Genomic DNA, 19,186 nt, shown 5'->3' with positions numbered 1-19,186 from the left:
TCAACTACATGTATATAGATCCCCTCTGTCCTGAGCCTCCCTCCCATCCCACCCCTACCTCACCCCTAGGTCATCACTGAGCACCAGGCTGAGCTCCTGTGTTGTGCAGTAGCTTCCCACTAGCTCTGTTTTACACGTGATAGTGTAAATATGTCAGTGCTACTCTCTCAGTTCGTCCTGCCCTCTCCTCCCCCACTGTGTCACAAGTCCATTCTCTACATCTGTGTCTCTATCTGTGCCCTGTAAATAGGTTCATCAATACCATTTTTCTAGATTCCACATACATGCATTAATGTGTGATATTTTTCTCTTTCTGCCTTTGTATGACAGACTTTAGGTTCATCCACCTCACTACAACTGACTCAGTTTTGTCCCTTTTTATGACTGACTTATAGTCCTTTCTATCTATGTACTGCAACTTCTTTATCCATTCACCTGTTGATGGACATCTAGGTTTCTTCCATGTTCTGGCTATTGTACTAAGGGAACATCTTAAGGACTCTTAAGGGGCCCTTAATTCACATGTATATCAAACCTTATCTGCAGACTAACTGAATGAAAGTAGAACCTCTGTTATATAAGGAGGGGAGTCTTGTGATTGTTCTGAGATTAAAGAAGGCTGTATATCCTAAATATTAGAAGCCACAGATAGTTCAGACTCTTCACTTAACATTTGAGAGGAAAAAGAGAGCCAGAGAGTGAAATGACTTGCCCTGAGTTCACGTAGCCAGTCCAATGTTCCCTATGTTCCACCACTAAAGAGACAAGCTGGGGAGGGGGGCTCAAAATTAGCTCACTGCAACAGGAAGTGACAAAAGTACTAAAAGAGGAAGTTGCCAGGTAGAGCCTGGACATGCTTTTTAGTGTGTCTTTGCATCATTGGCCAGTGTGGCTGATCAAAACCTGCAATTGTCAGCCTCAGTACTCCTTGCTCTGATGTTCTGCCCTCACCTGTACTGGGTGTCTTGGAATATACCAGGAGAAATGTACACAGAAAGATAAAGATGTACACAGAAAGATAAAGATGTCGAGTATAGCCTTATTTTCAAATTTATTTAGAAATTAAGGAGAGTTGGGCCATAATCATTGAATTCTGACTCTGCTCCAGTGAATTCCCACTTATAGTCTGGCCCAGTGATGGATGTAGGGCTGCTGCTGTTTCATGCCCAGTGTCCTAGCTCTTCCTGATTCCCTGCCTTTGGCCTCCACCAGGGCCAGAGGAAGCTGCAAGAGAGGCACATGACAAGCTTGAGGATACCTTTATTGGGGAGGAGAGGGTCTAAACAGAGTCCTGACAAATCTAGGCATAAATGTTCTAAGCTCAGGAGAGAGATGCAATAAATAGGTGGCAACTGGGGAGACCTCTCCACACAGCGAGAAGGGGCACAGTTTGTCTCAACCTCTGGTCTTGTTCATCCTCTTTGCTGTGTGAGCTGGGGTGTGGGGTTTGCTGCAACCTAGGGGCTTGGAAGAGGAATTCTCAGGGCTCTAAAGAGTATCAGATCCGCCATCTTGCTTGTGAGAAAGTCTTGGTCTTGGAGGTGTCTGAATTGCTGCCTAAGGGCTCATCTGAGGAAAGAAAAGGTTGAGGTGAGGCCAGTGCCAGATGAGGGACCCCAGAGCTCATGCCAACAGTCAGTCAGGAGCTTCAGGGTGTGCCTGTGCACGTGAAGTCAAGCCCCTGGGGGACGGTCCTGTACCAGACCTGCCACAGTGAGTACCGCCCCAGGGTCGGGCCCGCTGGCTTGCCCACCGGGCACTCTCATGCTCATTCAGGGAGCACCCCACATTTCCAGCAGGGCTTGGGACCCCTATGTGTCCTCACCCCCAGCGTCCTTCTGACAGCCTCCAGCCGTGCCAGGACCCGGGGGCCCTCCTGTGGACACAGCATCTGTAGCTCTCCAGGTCTCATGTGAAGCAGCTGGCTCCCTGTCATGGACCCAAGGGTCTTCACGGTCCTGGAAACACATAGAGCAGAAACTGTCAGTGGTGGGGTGGAAGGACCCAGCCCTGGATATCTGGGTGGAGAAGGGGGTGTTTGGGCTTGGAGGGCTGGGGTGACAGGAGAATTCACAGAAAGAGTGTTTGGAGGTCAGGGAGTAAGATAAACAAACTGGCTTAAACCAACTCCATAAACTCCTGGGGTTGAAGGGACAAGTGCCCTGGAAGAGACACTTGTGGAGGTGGGGGGCAGTGGTCATTGGTGCCCTTTACAGAGGTAAAGCTGTGGCACTTGGCACTCACACAGTGGAGAAGTTCTCTGCCTGTAGCCAGGCTGTGACCTCCTCAGGCCTTGAGCTAAGTCGAAGCATCGGACCCTAGAACCAGGGGAAGTGGGAGTCAGAAGCCATCTCATCTCAGAGCCACCCACAGCCCCTCTCATCAGGGTCCCTTCTCTGGGCTTTCATCAAACCATGTGTCTCACTCCATGGTTTGCTTGTCCGACAAGCACAAGGCTTGTTCTCTGCTCTGGCCCCACAATAAACGTGATAATACTGATTCAGTTGAACCAGGGCCATCTCCTCCATTTGTCAAAGAATCCTCCCTGCCCCCACCTCTGATTCAGGCTTTATAGCTTCTGAAGTCTAGGCATGGAGGTACCCGAGTGGGTGACTCGCTCTGGCTCCTGGGGGCTCCCGACTCTAGGGGTTCCAGGATGTTGCTGGGGATGTAGCCACTCCGTCCCATTGCATTCTTCACCAGCCACCACCGCTTGCTCTGGTCCAGAACCTGCCAGGGAGTCACTACGTCAGTGACCCGAGCCTCTCTCCAGCCAGCCTTCCCCTCCCCCACCGGACTTTCTCTCTCTGGGCCCTTCCCAACCTTCCTTCACTTTCTCCAGGCCAATCCCTCCACCCCCCATGCTCCCAGTAGCTCCCATCAACTGCCAACCGCCGCCTCCTTTTCTCAGCTCAAGTCCATGCCTCACCTCCAGTACCTCTCCCTGGACCACCGTCAGTTCCTGTGGGTTCCTAGCTTCAAACTCATAGAGGACTTGCATTTTCAGGGCTGGCTTGACAGATCCGGGTCTGGAGGGCACAGGGCTGGGGCCATGGTTGTGTGTCTCCTCTTGAGCAAAGTGCGAGGTGCTCCTTAACCTAGGGCTTTCCCTACTAGCCCCCCAGAGACAGAGTCAGGATGGCTGGAGAGTGGGGCCTCAGAGATCCGGCCCCTGTCTCAGCCCAAGACATCTCCCCCTTGGAGTCTAGCAATGACTTTTGGGGTTTCCACAGAGCTTGAGGGCAGGTCACTTTTAAATGGGCTTGGGGTGTGTGTTTCTATAGGCAGAAGGGGTCTAGATGTTGGTGATTTCTCAAGACTCTTCTGGCAGTGGAGTCTTCTGTATCTGAGCACTCCTTTGAGTACTTCATACTCAATCTCTGAGAAATCAGAGCTACATGTGGGGAATACTGAAAGAAGAGGGATTGTATCCTAGGAAGGTAAAAAACTGCTTTTTCACCCAAAGTAGGGGAGAGATGTGCTTGTGCGTGTCTGACTAAAAGAGAGCCTAGAGGTCAGTGAGGCGTAGAATCTGCAGATCCGCAGGATCAGCCTGGTCCTTCCCTCCCCAGAACCACAAGGTCCTGACAAAGCCCAGGGCATACCGGATGGAAGTAGGGTCTTGGTAACTTGAGAGCGCCTGTGGGGGCAGAACAAAGTGAGAGCAGGACGTCAGCTGCATGGTGGTGGAGAGCAGGGGTGTGAGGCCACAGGCCCGCCCACGCACAGCTGCCTCACGTCCCTTCGCCTGCCCGCTTTCCACACAGAACCCACCTACCACTTAGGAGTCACGTGACCATGGCTGGACTGAGACGGTGGAAACTAGCCAGAGTCTAGGGCTTTGATTCGGGCTCTGTGCTAAGCTCCCCTTACCTGGTAGGAAGTTTCTGGAAGTTGCCAACCATCATAGAATGTGGGTTTGTAGGGCAGGGGCTCGCTGCCTGTCCAGTTGGCCCTAGGGAAAGAACAGGGCTGAGTCCACTCCGTGCCAGACTGTGGGATGTGGAGAAGGCGGAGAGGACAGCAGCTGGCCTGGGGGATCTTCTAGGTAATGGAGAAAGTGGCCCGTGTGCACAGATGAAAGGCCCCAGGACACAGGAGCCCACAGCTAAGCACGTACAGGTCCCACGGCACAGGTATCTGTGGGCCAGCCTCACCTCTGCCCGAGAATGTGCAGACATATCAACACCCTAAGAGATGAGTACTTTAACTCACTGATGGGGAGTTTGAATGAAAGTGGCAGAACTGCAGTGTTAGGGCTGGAAGACACTCCTGGGGTCTAACCTATTTCGGTTCCCCAGCAGCATATCTTTCTTTCTAGCTGGTTCGTGTGTGGACCTCCCCCTTGTGATCACCACAGGGCACTCTGGCTGGCTCTAGGGCGGGGGCTGGTACTTGCCTCTCGGCCTGCCCCCTCACCCATTGCCTGGGACGCCAGAGGAGCAGCACTGCCTGTGGCCTCCAGGCTGGCTCTGCTTGCCTGCCTGGGGAACGCGGAGGCCCCTCCTGGAGGAAGTGTCTCCCTGCCTCCCAGAGACTGATGGGAATGCTGCTTCTTTGCACTGTGCACACACATTCTGAATTGCGCATGATTCTCACTTATCCGTGTTTCTTTCTATGTTGATCTCCTTGATAGCTGTCTCCAGAGTATAGTGCAGAAGGGACAGAGGAGGCAGTGAAAGTGAAAGTCACTCAGTCATTTCGGACTCTTTGAGACCCTATGGACTGCCTATACAGTCCATGGAATTCTCCCGGCCAGAATACTGGAGTGGGTAGCCTTTCCCTTCTCCAGGACATCTTCTCAAGTCAGGGATCGAACCCAGGTCTCCCAAATTGCAGGTGGATTCTTTACCAGCTGAGCCAAAAGGGAACCCCTAATAAATATGTATTCAATGGGAACAAATTATTCCCTCTTCTGAATCTTTTTTATTGGCTCCTTTTCTTTCTTTCTTTCCTTTTTTGATGTGGGCCCTTTAAAAAACCTTTATTGAATTTGTTATAATATTGCTTCTGTTTTATATTTTGATTTTTTGACCGGGAGGCAAGTGGGATCTTAGCTTCTGGACCAGGGATAGAACCCTCTCCTCCGTGCATCAGAAGGTGAAGTCAACCACTGACTGCAAGGGAAGTCCTCATTGGCTCCTTTTCTTTGCCTTAAAAACATGCTCAAGTCTTCCCTTGACTATGCTTTTAAAGATGCCATCCTATTATCTTATCTTTATCAAATTTTTTGAGGATGTGTCCATAGGCCCTGCCTACATTTTCTTACCTTTGGATCTTTCTTTATTCCTTACCACATGACTTTTACCTCTGCCATTACTCTGTTGAAACTAGTTCTTCTAAAGCCCTGATGATTTCTGATTGCCAAATCCAAATGGCCTTGTGTGATCTGTATCCTTCTAGTCTATTACCACAGAATTTAGTGTCATTTATAGTTTTGGGTTGGAGAAGGCAATAGCACCCCACTCCAGTACTCTTGCCTGGAAAATCCCATGGATGGAGGAGCCTGGTAGGCTGCAGTCCATGGGGTCGCTAGGAGTCGGACACAACTGAGCAACTTCACTTTCACTTTTCACTTTCATGCATTGGAGAAAGAAATGGCAACCCACTCCAGTGTTCTTGCCTGGAGAATCCCAGGGACGGCGGAGCCTGGTGGGCTGCCATCTATGGGGTCGCAAAGAGTCAGACACGACTGAAGCGACTTAGCAGCAGCAGCAGCAGCAGCATAGTTTTGGGTCAATTTGCTTCAAGCCAAATAGTTTGAATAAAATTTGCCTGAAATTGAACTCTTTTGAAGGTTTTTACATCTCTTTAGTTAATTCTGTTCTCTGTGTTTCTGTCTTTCATTTCATTCATTCCTTAATTTTTGGTTGTTTTAAGAAATGAGAAAACATGTCAGGGCACACCTGACGTCAATCTTATATTTAAAATGATAAGCAGAAACAGAAAATAGAATAGAGGTTACCAGGGGCTGGGGAAAGAAAGGAATGGGTAAAGAGTTTTGTTTGGTTGTTTAATGGGTATAGAGTTCCCATTTGGGATGCTGAGAAAGTTCTGGAAATGAATAGGAGTGATGGTTGCTCAATATTGTTAATGTACTTAAAGGCATTGACTTATACACTTAAAAATAGTTAAAATAAATTTTATCCTATGTATATTCTACCACAATAAAATAAATAGATTATGTTAAGTTATATTTTATGTCTTTAGATGAACTGAACACAGATGTCCTTTAATGGGGCTGAACTGAAAAGCAAAACAAAACTGCTCATTAGGCAAAAAGACTCCTGGAACCATTGGCTTTTCCCCCAGTTGATTTCTCTTTCTAAAACCCTCTTCTCTCTTGGTTTTCATGCTTCTGCTTTTTTGTTTCTCCTTTTTAACTCTCCGGAATTTCTCTTTGCCTCCTTTACCTCCTTATCCGTTTCTTTTTGCCACCTCAAAGTTTTCCGAGGCCTGTTTCTCGTGGGGAGAGCAGGCCATGCTTATTAAAGTGGGCTCTGCTTACTTTACTGCAGTGCTTACCTCCAGGGGGTCCCAACTATTACATCTGTACTGACTGTTGTCAAACCCTCGTAGCCAGGTTAGACCTCTCCTTGCAGGGCCAGGCCACCCAGTCTCTGCAGACACCTCACTCAGGGTGTGCTAACTGATTTCACATCCCACCCGCTGCGCTCATCAGCTTGCCTTGCTGCCCAACTGCCTGTGTCACTGTTCCACCCACATGAAATATCGCTTCTCTTAGCTCCTCTGCCAGTTGGTTGCAAATCTTATTGATGTTACATTTGCAACATCTCTTATGTCCGTAATTGTTAAAATCTGGGCTACATTGAGACAAAGTTTTTACTTCGTCCTTGACAAAAATGAGAAAAATTTTAGTAGAAGGTTGCCAGTGCTCCTTTCTTGGGAAGAACTGTTCTATTTTCTGAGATAATGCTTTCCTGCAATGGTGGGCGATGGTAAGTGTATTGGTTTGTTTTTTTTTTCCCATTGTGCTTAGCCTAATTAAATGTTGGGAACTCAAGGTAGATTTCCCTGATTTGTTTTTAGAAATTTCGTAGAGTAGAGGTTACCAGGAGCTGGGGAGTGGAGGAATGGGTATAGTTTTAACGGGTATAGAATTCGTTTTAAGATACAATGTAGAGCTTGTCACCTCCTGCCCTACACCCCCATGTTGCTTGCCTCCAATTCATTCAGGCCTTATTGTCACTTACTGGCTGGTGGTCCAGGCTGTGCCCAGCCCTTCCCAGAGGTTATTCTCTGACGGGCTTAGACAGGACTGCAGCAGCTCGATGGCCTTGGTGGTGAGGAGGGGTGAGATCACTCGGGCTGCTAAGTCAGACTCAGGGCACTGGGTCTGGATCTGGGGAAGGATGAAAGGTGTCAGGAAGCCTGAGCTTCTTCGGGGCCAGGCAGGAGTGGGAAAGGGCTCGGGGTCCCTGGCTTCCTACATTGCCCCAGGCCTGCTCCTTCCTGCCCTCACTGGTGTCCTTGGCTCCAACCCCAGCGCACCTAGTCTGCTGAGAGGTGCTTGCTGTGCACAGTGGGGTAGTGTCTTGGGGTCAAGGAAGAGGGTATGCTGGCGGTGAGCAAGGAGCAGACCCGTACCTCCCTCTGCCCCCTCCCTCCCACCCTGGCCTGTCTCATCTTAACTTCAGCACGTCCCTCTGTACCACCCTGTTCCCCCCTACCCCCACCAGCCCTGCCCTGACTCACGGAGTCCAGAATTTTGAAGATGATGTGTACAAACTCAGGGGCACTTGTATCCTGCAGCCTGGTGGCCAGCCTTCCCTGAAGACACAGGGTGAAGCCTGTCACCAGCCTTCCTCCCACCCCACCTTCACTAGGATCCCAGGGCCCCATAACTGTTCTGGGCCCTGGTGGGGAGCCTGGCATTCTCCCAAAGTAACCCAAGAGTGGGGTGGGGCGGTTCCAGGGGGAGAAGCTGGAGCAGCATGGGATGTCCATGGAGAGAAGAGAGAACAGGATTGCTCGGTGGTGGGGGGGGGGTGGTGGTAGGGAGAGGGGAGGGAGAGGAGGGGATTGCTGAGGTAGGGGAGGGGAGGGAGGGAGCGAAAAGAGCTGGGAAACTTGTGGGGAGTCACGTACCAGGAGGTTGAAGCTGTACTTGATCTTCTGGAAGCAGTCGATGTAATGTACCTCTGTTATCTCTATAGCAAGAAGGGGATAGATGGTGGGTCATGTATCATCCCAAGACTTCCTCCCCTCCCCCAAACCCCGACTCCTCTCCCCTGGCCCTCCTCACTCACCTTCCTTATTCTTTTTCTTTTTCTTCCTGTGATTCTTCTTCTTACGACTGGTCTTAGACTGGGCCTCATCCAGCTTCCCCACAAACAGCTCGATGTCCCTTAGGACATGGTCCAGCACCTCCTGGGGCCCAAACAACCCCTGGCTGAGTGGGCAGTTAGACCCACCCTGGAACTCCCAATCCTGCCTCCCTCCACCACAAGCCTGAGCCTCAGGCCCAGCCCAGGGCTGACCAAGCCTCTGTGTCCCCTCTTAGGCCAGGCCCTGCCTTGGTGGACCTGGGGCCTGGCTCCTTGAGGCGAGGGAGACAACTGGTGTCTTCCCTTTGGCTAGACCACAAAAGCCTCAACAAGCCCAAGACAGTCTGCAGTTACCTTATCCCATTTTGGGTCCTCAGGGGATGGGGACCTCCTTGAAGGAGACAGCAAGAAGATGCTTGGCTCTCGGATGCTGGTGCGGTGTGGCAGGGGCCTCGGAGACGGTGGTGGGGTGTCTGCAGAGGAAGGGGACCATGGCCCAGAACTTCCTTGATGGGAACCTTTCCTCCCACTGGCCCCCACGCCCAAACTTACTGTGCTCTGGGCTCATCAAGTAGTGCTGTTCTGGAGGGGGTCCCCACTCCAGAGGACGTGCCTGCTCCTTAGGGAGCGGCCTTTCCAGAGAAGACCCCCTCCATCGGTCCTGGTCTGGGCGAAGGGCTCCCAACTGGGGCCTGTCAAGCACGTGACAAGGACACAGCTTTGACTGGGTTCTTGGGGCAGAGGCTCTGCCCACACTTCTGCCCCAGAACCCAGGGGGTACCACTGCCCCTCTCCAGGAGCCCCACCAGCCTTGCCCCCTAGTCTCCATCCAAACCCTTCCCTGACTCTCCCCGGCGTCATCGGCCTGCCCTCCGGGACCAGTTGGTCCCACATCAGTCTCTGAGGATAGTCTCCAGTGGCCCCTGGGCCCAGCACTCATTTGCGCCCTGCTTCCAGCCTCGCTACTCCCCAGGTCAATGTCTGTGTTATTGGGTCACAGGCCCCTGAGCTCCGCCAGGTATGCGGCAGAGTCTAGCCCACCCAGACCTGAGCTCGAGGGTTCTGCAGGTGGGCGGGGGCACAGGCTGCCTACCTTTGCTCTACCTCCTCCTCCAGAGCCTTCTCCAGGCTGGTCTTCAGTCGCTCTGCCTGGAGGAACCGGCAATCAGACAGGCTTGGGGGATGGGGGAGGGGAGGGGTTAGGTTGGGGGTGGTGATGGTTGTTAGATCTCACCCCCACTTCTTGGCACTGGAAAAGCAGAGTGCTAGTGCTTCGCAGGTCTGAATCCTGCACGGTGATGGACAGGACAGAGTTGTAGGAGCCGGTGTTGAGCGCCACGTCCATGACCTTGATGCGGTCCAGGCGGTAGGACTCTAGCTCCTCCTGGGCCAAGCAGAGAGACTGGCTGTGAAGTCAGTGAGAGCCCGACAGGCCCCTAGGAGCTCCTGACCTGGGTTGCTCCACCCTTCCAATGGCTTGGGATGGGGTGTCCTTTCCCCTGACCCCTGTGCCTCTATCTCCTGTTTCTTCCTAGTCCTGGGTGTGTATTGTGTGGGGGGAAGGGTGCTTGCCATGTGGGGCATAGTGGGATGGTGTTCATGCCCTGGGGCTTGCTTTCCCACAGCCCAGGTTAGCTATGACCCCTTGCAGGGAATGGTGGGAGGCTGACCTTAGTCTCGATGTCCAGCAGTTGGAGCCAGCCATCCCTGACCTGCAGGAGCAAGTCCTGGCTCCACACCCGGCCCTGAGCGTCCATCTCCTGCAGCTTCTGCAGAGCATCCTTGGGCTCCTGGATTCTCTGTGTCCCCAGCTTACATGTCATCAGGTGCTGAGGGGACAGGAGGAGATGGGCTGGGAGAAGATTTGGAGAGGGGGCTCACAGGTGGGGATGGACAGGGGTGGGGGTGGGGGAAGGGCAGCAGAAGGGGATGACATGTCTCTGGCCTCCTCACTGGGGAGGCCCCAGGCAATCCCCATAAAGTAGACTTCAAGAGACAATGTGAGGTCTGGAGGCAGTCGGGCAAGGTGGGGACTGACGGGCTGTAGGAGGGGATTTAGAACTCTGGAGGAAGGACAATCATGGCCTGTAACAGTCTAGATGGTGGTAAATGTGGGGAGGGGGCGTGGGCTTCAGCTATCCAACATATAAGTCTCAGCTTCTCCAGGTAGGTTACAGGATGCTCAAATTCTGTCCCCTACTTTTCTTTGCTCTCTTTGAGAATCGCCCACCCAGCCTGGTCCGTCTCTTCCCTGACCTAGCCTTTCTGACCCCATGCATGCTGCGCCCCACGCCCAGCATGCATGTCCCCCTTCTGATAATCCATTACCTCCCAGTCTCTCAGGAATAAGTCAAGCCCACCGCCCTTCTCCCTGATTCTTTCCCAGAGAGGTCCATACTGACCTCAGTCTCCACTTAGGCCCTTGTCCCCTGCTAGTCTGATCACTACAGCAGGGTTTTGCTGTTATTCTCTCTTCTCAAGGATACTCTTCGCTTCTACCATCCATGTTCAAAAGTCACAGTCCTGTCCCTTGTGCTCGCCTCCAGGCCCTTGCTGGGAGGATGCCATCTGCCTCCTGCCCCTTGACCCCACTGCCTTGTCCTCTGCATAGCTCCCAGCTCTTCTTCAAGTTCACTCGGCCAGCATATTCAGGAGCCCTGATATCATGGGCAAATGCCCTGGCACCCTGGACATGCCTCCCCTGCTCTTGCCTCCTAGACCTAAACAAAGCCAGTTCCCAATCCTCATTCCCTCCATGAAGCCCAGGGATCTTAGTCCCAGCTCAGCTGACTGGGGAAGGCTGACTTCTTCCAGACGGTTGCTCCAGCATCCCTCCCTGCCTTTTCTCGGGGTGAGTGCTAAATCTACTGCTGTCTGGGGGTGGCTTCTACCCAGACCTTCAGCCTGATGCAGTGTCTGCTCTTCCCTGCCACACCCTTCCAATCTGAGCTTTCACGTGGTGTCAACAGCTGTCCTGGCAACTAGATCTGGCAGTGCCAGTGTCATTCTCCCAGGCAGTGCCAGAGCCTCCATTCCAGGCTCCAAGCCGTGCACAGGAAGCTCAAGCCCAGATGGCTCCCCTCTCAGATAGTGGTCCTTTCAAGTCCCTGCACAAGGACCGCTGGCTGACCTCACACATTCTGTCCTCCAGCTGTACCAGATCCTGGGCAAAAAGCAATTTCTTGGGGCAAGCGATGAGCTGAGAGACAGGAAGGGGCAGGATCGAGTGGTGGATCCTGGCCCATCCCTCTGCTACTTGGGGATGGGATGCCCACTGGCTTAGCTTCCTCTGCCCATGCCCAGCTGCCCCATCCTCCTCCCCTGCACTTAGCAAATGCTCAGGTAGGCTTGCTGGACCTGAGCCCACCTATTCTGGCCGGGTCAGGCCATTGGCTTCTATGGCAGACTTATCTCAGATATCTGCTTTTTGTCAGGGTTGGGGGCACGTAGGAGAACTTGGCTTGAATCAGGAAATTGTATGGGGCCCTAGGGTTACTCACCTCCACCCTGTGCTGCAGGTGAGTGGGCTCTAAGGCGATTTTCTGCAAGTACTCCTTCCGGTGCACTGCCATGGCATGAAGCAAGGGGGTGAGGGCAGAAGAAGAAGTTGAGACAGGCACAACTATAGGAGGTGGTCAGTGTGGGGAGGGAGAGACTGGACGCAGGGGTTCAGGGAACCCAGAGGGAGAGAAGGGGACCACTTACAATAAATGGCTCTGCTGCTTGGCCGGGACATTCTGATGCTGCTGAGATGACTCCCTAAAACCCAAACTGAGCAGAAGAGACAGCGATCAGGACTGGGGAGAGGGATGAGCAGGCAGAGCTGGGTGGAAGAGCTGCTGTCGCAGCCCATCCCTGACCTGGGTCTGGGGCTCAAACCACCGTTCCTTCTGGATCCGTCTCCAGCCGGGACCTCTGCAAGGAGCCCTCCATCTTGGCTGGGCCTCGGAGGCCCCCAGGCAGGCTCCCAACTTCCCATTATTTGGCCAATAACGCTCATCCTGATGGCCCCAGGGAAGCTGTGTGGACAGGTACCTGGGACCAGATCCCATCCTGGGCCTGAGTGTAAAAGGTGCTGGATGGGTGTGCCTGGCTTCTGGAGGGGAGGCATGAGGGTCAGCAGCCTTCCCTGTCACAGCAAGCCTCTTGTCCAAGCCTGTTTCAACTCTTCAAATTGGGAGGAGGCCAGTGTTGGCTCTTATGCGGGGGAGCCACTCAAGAGGGGTGTACGTGTGTGCGTATGCACACACATATGTTTGCATGTTTATGATGGAGCTCTGTAGGATGTGTTAGTGACTTGAACTTCCCTAAATGTCTTACTAAATCTCCTCTCTTTGCCTTTCCATACTCGGAACCCTCTGCCCAGAGCCCCTCCCCACCCAACCCTGTAAATTCCAGCTCAAGGGAATAGATGTTTTTTCAAAAGAAGACATACAGATGCCCAACAGGCACATAAAAAGATGTTTAACATCACTAATTCTTAGAGAAATGCAAGTCAAAAATCACAATAAGCTATCATCTCACACCTGTCAGAATGGCTATTATCAAGAAAGCAAGAAATAAAAATGTTGGTAAAGAAGAAAAGGGAATGCTTGTGCACTGTTGATAAGTTAAATGTGATGTAAAATGGTGCAGCCACTGTGTAAGATGGTACGGAGACTCCTCAGAAAGCTAAGGACAGAACAATCATATGACCCAGCAATCCCACTTCTGGTTATTTATCTAAAGAACATGAAAATATTCATTGAAAAAGATATCCACACCCCTCCATTCATCATGGGGGCTTCCCAAGGGGCACCTTGGTAAAGAATCTACCTGCCAGTGCAGGAGTCCCAAGAGACGAGGGTTGATCTCTGGGTGGGGAAGATCCCCTGGAGAAGGAAACAGCAACCCACTCCAGTATTCTTGCCTGGAGAATCCCATGGACAGAGGAGCCTGGGGGGCTACAATCTATGGGGTCCCAAAGAGCTGGTTGTGACTGAGCACACTCACAGGCATGTTCATCCGGGCCTTTACAATAGCCAAAATATGGTAAGAACTTAAATGCCCATCCACACGTGAATGGATAAAGAAGATGTAGTATATACAAAGGAATATTAGCCTTTCATTTGCAATAACATGCATGGACCTTGAGGGTGTTATGCGAAATGAAATAAGACAGAAAAAGAAACACAAATATCGTATGACTCCACACTTATGTAGAATATAAGAAATAAAACAAAATAAATGAATAGACTAAACCAAATGAAAATAGAGATAATAGGTACAGAGAACAGAGTAGAGGTTACCACAGGGGAAGGGGCAGGAAGGAAGGTGAAACGGGTTAAGGGGATCAACTGTGTGATGACGGACAAAGTAAATTTCGATGGTGAGCATGTTATAGTGTGTACAGAATTAGAAATATAATGTTGTACACGTGAAACTTATATAGTGTTATAAACCAAGGTTAACGCAATAAAAAAATAAGTTAAATATATTACAGTTTAAGGATCACCTCCTCATTGAAGCCCTCCTTGACCACCCCACTCAACCCTGCCCATCTGCCTAATGCCACACCGAGTCTTATAAGTTCCTCTCTAACAACAGCACCACCCTGGTTAGTGCTGTGAGCCTAGTGTCAAGTGCCTATGAACTTTATGTCATTTAATTTTCACTACCATCACTTATGCTTCCCTGGTGGTTTAGGTAAAGAATCTGCCTGCAATGTGGGAGACCTGGGTTCGATCCCCGGGTTCGGAAGATCTCCTGGAGGAGGGCATGGCAACCCACTCTAGTATTCTTGCCTGGAGAATCCCCATGGAGAGAGGAACCTGACTGGCCAAAGTCCATAAGGGTCGCAGAGAGTCAGACATGACTGAGCAACTAAGCACAGCACAGCACAGCACAGCACCGTCACTTATACTTCCTTGATCCCATGTGCTGAGTGCTCTTCTACAGATGTTACACCCAACAACTCATTTAATCCTCAGAACAACCTTGCTGGGTGGGTCCTGTTATTACCCCTCTGACCAGATGAGGATGATGTGGCAGTTCAAAGAGGATAACAGGTCTGAGATCACAAGTAAATATTTTATAGAGAATGAACTCAGCCTGGGTCTGACTACAAGCTCCATGCTTTAACTGTTTATGTATGCGCCTCTGTCACTGGGCTGTGCCCTCCTGAGAGTGGACTTATGTTGCTCCTGCTGTTCCCCCAGTGCCTTCCTAGCATAGAGGGAGTCTAGAATATATACATATATTGAAGTGGAATGGAGGTAAATGAGATGTGTGGGGGTGTGGCAGGAGTCAGCTGAGTGTGTGGGTCAAGGGTATGTGCTAATGATGTGTGTATGCATCATGGACAGGTGTCAGTTCTGTGATGTCCTTGCATTTCCGTGATGCATCCGAGTTGTACAGAAACCCTGGAATATCCTGGGCAAAGTATCAGAGAGCAGCCCACGCCCCTGTAACTAGGCCTGCTATGAAAATAGCAGAAGATCTGATAAGATGACTCAGTGTTGGGGAAATGAGTTGCTAGTAAACAAGGGATTGTCTATGGGTCTGTGTTTTCCACGTTTGGAAGGATCCCTTTCCTCTCCAAGGGTAAGGGGTTCTAAAAGCCTGCTCCCTCTCTCCCCAGCTGCACCCCACAGGCTGCAACACTTCCTGCTTCTAGATCCAGAAGATAAAGAAGAGAAAATGAACTTTGTTTCTTTAGCACCCCTCCCTACCTGCCAGGCCCTTCACACAGGATGGTCCCTGTGGGTCTTATTGCAGCAAAACAGAAATGAGTGAGCAGCCTGTGGCACATTCCAGCCGAACAGGCCTACAAGAGTTAAACAATCTTGGTTATTCTTTAGCTGTTACTAGTAACAAACACTTGTAGCTGGACTTGTCCTCCACAAGGCTGATTACTCTCTGACTCCATATAGATTATACTCCGCACCTGGCATTCCTCTCCCCCTCCACTCTCATGTAGCATTCTGCATTTCAGAAAGAAGGTCAAGGGCTGATAACTTCAGGAACACAAGACCCGGTTGCTGAGTTGCCTGATGGCAACTGTGGCCGTTTTGAAATGTTGCAAAAGAAAAAGAAAATGCAAGGCCTTCAAGAGGATATAAAACCTCTCCCTATTCCCAAGAAAGGGGGGCATAGTTCTTGAGACGCTAGCCTGCTGTATTTCCCTTTTGCCTGGCAAAAATAATGAAGCTCTTCTTTTCTACTTCCTCCAAACTCTGTCTCCTTATTTCTATCTGGCATCGGTAGACAGGGAGCCAGGATTTTGGCAACAGTCTCTCTTGGCAGGTCCAAGCAACATCTCCTGCTCCACATCACAACAACGAGGTGGGATGGGGATGGGGGATGAAAGGTAGGGGTGGAGGAACGGGGGCTGACTTTGGTCTGTCTTGCCTCTGGTGGGGGGTAAGAGAATCTGTGGCAGCCCAGTTTTCCCATTTATCCCCCAAGTTTAGGGAGTTGAAGCAGGGAAGAAGTTCATGTCTGCATCACGGGCCCTGGAGAGAAGCAGCCCAGAGGTGCTGCTGGAGCCCGGCCTGCCCCACGCTCTGCTCCCTGGCCCGCTAGCCTTCAGCTGAGTCCCAAGCCCTCCTTAGGGCCACCACATCGAGAATGGGCTGGAGACCCTGGCCTGGGAAGCCACCGAGCTGTCCCCACTATGTCGGGACCTCCTGCGGCTTGGCTGGGCCCTGATCTTCCTGAGGGCCAGGCCCTTACCTGGGCTCCAGTGAGGCCTGGAGGCTGGTGCCTCCGAAGGGGCAGGTGTCTGAGCTGGTGGCCTGGCGCTGGTGGTGGGAAGACGGTGGCTTCTCTGCTAGTGGCGCAGTCCCGGGCAGGCGCCCTGTGGTCAGTTGAGCCCTGAAGCAGACCGGTCTTATGGTGCGGAGGCTGGGAGGCAGCCACACCTGTGCTCTTTGGACTCTTAGTGGGTGGGGCAGCCTACCTGCCCCGTGCCAGGACCCAGGCCTGTGCCGTGCCTGCGCCGACAGGTGTCCCTAGCTTAGACAGAACCCCTTGCTTCCAGGCTTCCTGCTTGACTTGCCTCTGCCATTAGCATAACCCTCTTCCCTCTGCCTGTGGGTGCCTCCCCTGAGGCCCCAGGTCAGCATCAGGCACTGGGGCAGGGAGCAGGAGAGGGCACCCCGGGCACAGGTGGGTGGAGGTGGACCCAGGCTTGGGGGCAGTGTGGGCTGGCACGTGTGCCTGTGTGTGCTGCCCATGGGGGTGTGTGGTTATGGGTGCCCAAGTGGTGCCTGTGAGCAGGATGTGGGGCTCATAAGAGTTGATGGCGGGTGGGAGCTGGGACCACTACGGGCATTAGGTGGAGGACTGAGATTTCTTCGCAGCAGGGCCCACTCATCCTGCCTTTGCTTCTTTCCCCTCTGACCCAGCAGGGAGCCCTGCCCTCACCATTCTCCCTCTTCCACTCTTTGCTCCCCACCTGACCCCATGCCCTCAGACTTCTGGTTGAGCCTGGGCAGCTTCAACAGAGATGTGAAACTGAGACCCTACCTCTGTCCCTGTATGTGATCCAGTCTTCATGCTTCATGATATTTAAGAGCCTTCCTTGGCATCCAGGCTGCCTGCCCTCTGGGGGCTCACAGTCTAACAAGGGAGGTAGGACAGAAACAGGGAGTGAGGCAGGAGGGGAGAGTCAGTCAGTCAGTTCAGTCGCTCAGTTGTGTCCGACTCTTTGTGACTGCATGGACCGCAGCATGCCAGGCTTCCCTGTCCATCACCAACTCCCGGAACTTACTCAAACTCATGTCCTTTGAGTCAGTGATGTCATCTAACCATCTCATTCTCTGTCGTCCCCTTCTCCTCCCACCTTCGATCTTTCCCAGTATGAGGGTCTTTTCCAATGAGTCAGTTCTTCACATCAGATGGTCGAAGTATTGGAGCTTCAGCATCAGTCCTTCCAGTGAATAGTCAGGACTGATTTCTTTAGGATGGACTGGTTGGATCTCCTTCCAGTCCAAGGGACTCTAAAGAGTCTTCTCCAACACCACAGTTCAAAAGCATCAATTCTTTGGTGCTCAGCTTTCTTTATAGTCCAACTCTCACGTCCATACATGACCACTGGAAAAACCATAGCTTTGACTAGACAGACCTTTGTTGGCAAAGTAATGTCTCTGCTATTTAATATGCTGTCTAGGTTGGTCACAGCTTTTCTTCCAAGAAGCAAGCATCTTTTAATTTCATGGCTGCAGTCACCATCTGCAGTGGTTTTGGAGCCCAGGAAGATAAAATCTCTCACTGTTTTCATTGTTTCCCCATCTATTTGCCATGAAGTGATGGGACAGGATGCCATGATCTTTGTTTTCTGAATGTTGAGTTTTAAGCCAACTTTTTTTCACTCTCCTCTTTCACTTTCATCAAGAGGCTCTTTAGTTCTTCACTTTCTGCCATAAGGGTGGTGTCATCTGCATATCTGAGGTTATTGATATTTCTTCTGGCAGTCTTGATTCCAGCTCATGCTTCATCCAGCCTGGCATTTCACATGATGTACTCTGCATATAAGTTAAATAAGCAGGACACAATATGCAACCTTGATGTACTCCTTTCTCAATTTGGAACCAGTCTGTTGTTCCATGTCTGGTTCTAACTGTTGCTTCTTGACCTGCATACAGATTTCTCAAGAGGCAGGTCAGGTGGTCTGGTATTCCCATCTCTTTAAGAATTTTCCATAGTTTGTTGTGACCCACACAGTCAAAGGCTTTGGTGTAGTCAATAAAGCAAAAGTAGATGTTTTTCTGGAATGCTCTTGCTTTTTTGATGATCAAGAGGATATTGGCAGTTTGATATCTGGCTCCTCTGCCTTTTCTAAATCCAGCTTGAACATCTGTAAGTTCATGGTTCACATATTTTTGAAGCCTGGCATGGAGAATTTTGAGCATTGCTTTGCTAGCATGTGAGATGAGAGCAATTGTGCGGTAGTTTGAACATTCTTTGGCATTGGCTTTCTATGGGATTGGAATGAAAACTGACCTTTTCCAGTCCCGTGGGCCACTGCTGAGTTTTCCAGATTTGCTGGCATATTGAGTGCAGCACTTTCACAGCATCATCTTTTAGGATTTGAAATAGCTCAACTGGAATTCCATTACCCCCACTAGCTTTGTAGGTTGTGATGCTTCCTAACGCCCGCCCGCTTGACTTTGCATTCCAGGAAGTCTGGCTCTGGGGAGGGAGTCGTGAAGGAGGAGAAGTTTCCACACAGTAGGAAACTGTCTCACAGAGGGGTCTGTGGGGTGTTTTAGAATCTCAGAAGGCAACATAACTGGGAGGAAAAAAACCCCAAACCCACAAAATACACGCCTAACTGCAACTGCAGAAGAGAGAACTTTCCCGTGAAAGGCTCTAACCTAACTGCCTAACGCGCAGCCTCGCCGGCTCAGAGAACAAAGGATTGAGCAAATACCAAAGGAGAGCTAGCTGCATACCGGTCCCTCGATACCTGGAGGCAGAGAGGCAGGCTTTCGACAGCCAGAGCCAGAAGGCAAGGGGCTGCTGCAATCTTGTCCCCAGAGAAGGCTGTGAGCAGGCTCCCAGCTGCTAACCACATCTTCCTGAGATCCTGGATGGTTGACATCCGCCAGGAGGGTCACAGCCTGAGATTAGCTCTCCATAGGAGACATACGGCACATCTGAGATGGTGCTCTTGCAGCACACCCAGGAAACTGAGTGACTGGGACCAGGGAGGTGATTAAGACACACAGCCCACCTGGGACAGTGTGCTCAGCAAGTACCTGATCGCCTGAGCTGCTCAACCTGGAAAGGGCACAAAACGCATGCCCAAACCACAGAGACTGAGCCAGAACTGTGTCTGAGTGTCTCCTGTGGAGGTACGGGTCAGCAGAGGCCTGCTGCAGGGGCAGGGGCTCTGGGTGCAGCAGACCTAGGTA

The 19,186-nt window shown here is 51.4% G+C and overlaps 1 protein-coding gene across 1 annotated transcript; it reads right to left on the bottom strand.

Annotated features, from left to right (window-relative positions):
• Positions 1-1,243: 1,243 nt before the first annotated feature.
• EPS8L3 (EPS8 signaling adaptor L3) lies at positions 1,244-16,189 on the bottom strand. Its single transcript, XM_070785960.1, has 19 exons — positions 16,002-16,189; positions 11,994-12,059; positions 11,789-11,853; positions 9,959-10,117; positions 9,523-9,672; positions 9,382-9,437; positions 8,841-8,980; positions 8,643-8,761; positions 8,271-8,391; positions 8,110-8,171; positions 7,717-7,791; positions 7,215-7,363; positions 3,874-3,955; positions 3,606-3,640; positions 2,930-3,113; positions 2,602-2,730; positions 2,245-2,318; positions 1,826-1,958; positions 1,244-1,569 (listed from the first exon to the last, which is right to left on the bottom strand). Exons 2-19 carry the CDS (start codon positions 12,022-12,024, stop codon positions 1,558-1,560), a joined length of 1,776 nt encoding a protein of 591 aa, XP_070642061.1. The 5' UTR covers positions 12,025-12,059; positions 16,002-16,189; the 3' UTR covers positions 1,244-1,557.
• Between the last annotated feature and the right edge of the window lie 2,997 nt (positions 16,190-19,186).

Source organism: Bos indicus, chromosome 3, assembly GCF_029378745.1.
Source record: "Bos indicus isolate NIAB-ARS_2022 breed Sahiwal x Tharparkar chromosome 3, NIAB-ARS_B.indTharparkar_mat_pri_1.0, whole genome shotgun sequence".
NCBI classification, from domain to species: domain Eukaryota; kingdom Metazoa; phylum Chordata; class Mammalia; order Artiodactyla; family Bovidae; genus Bos; species Bos indicus.
The sequence above is the reverse complement of the archived record's forward strand: the minus strand, read 5'-3'. Positions and strand labels throughout refer to the sequence as shown.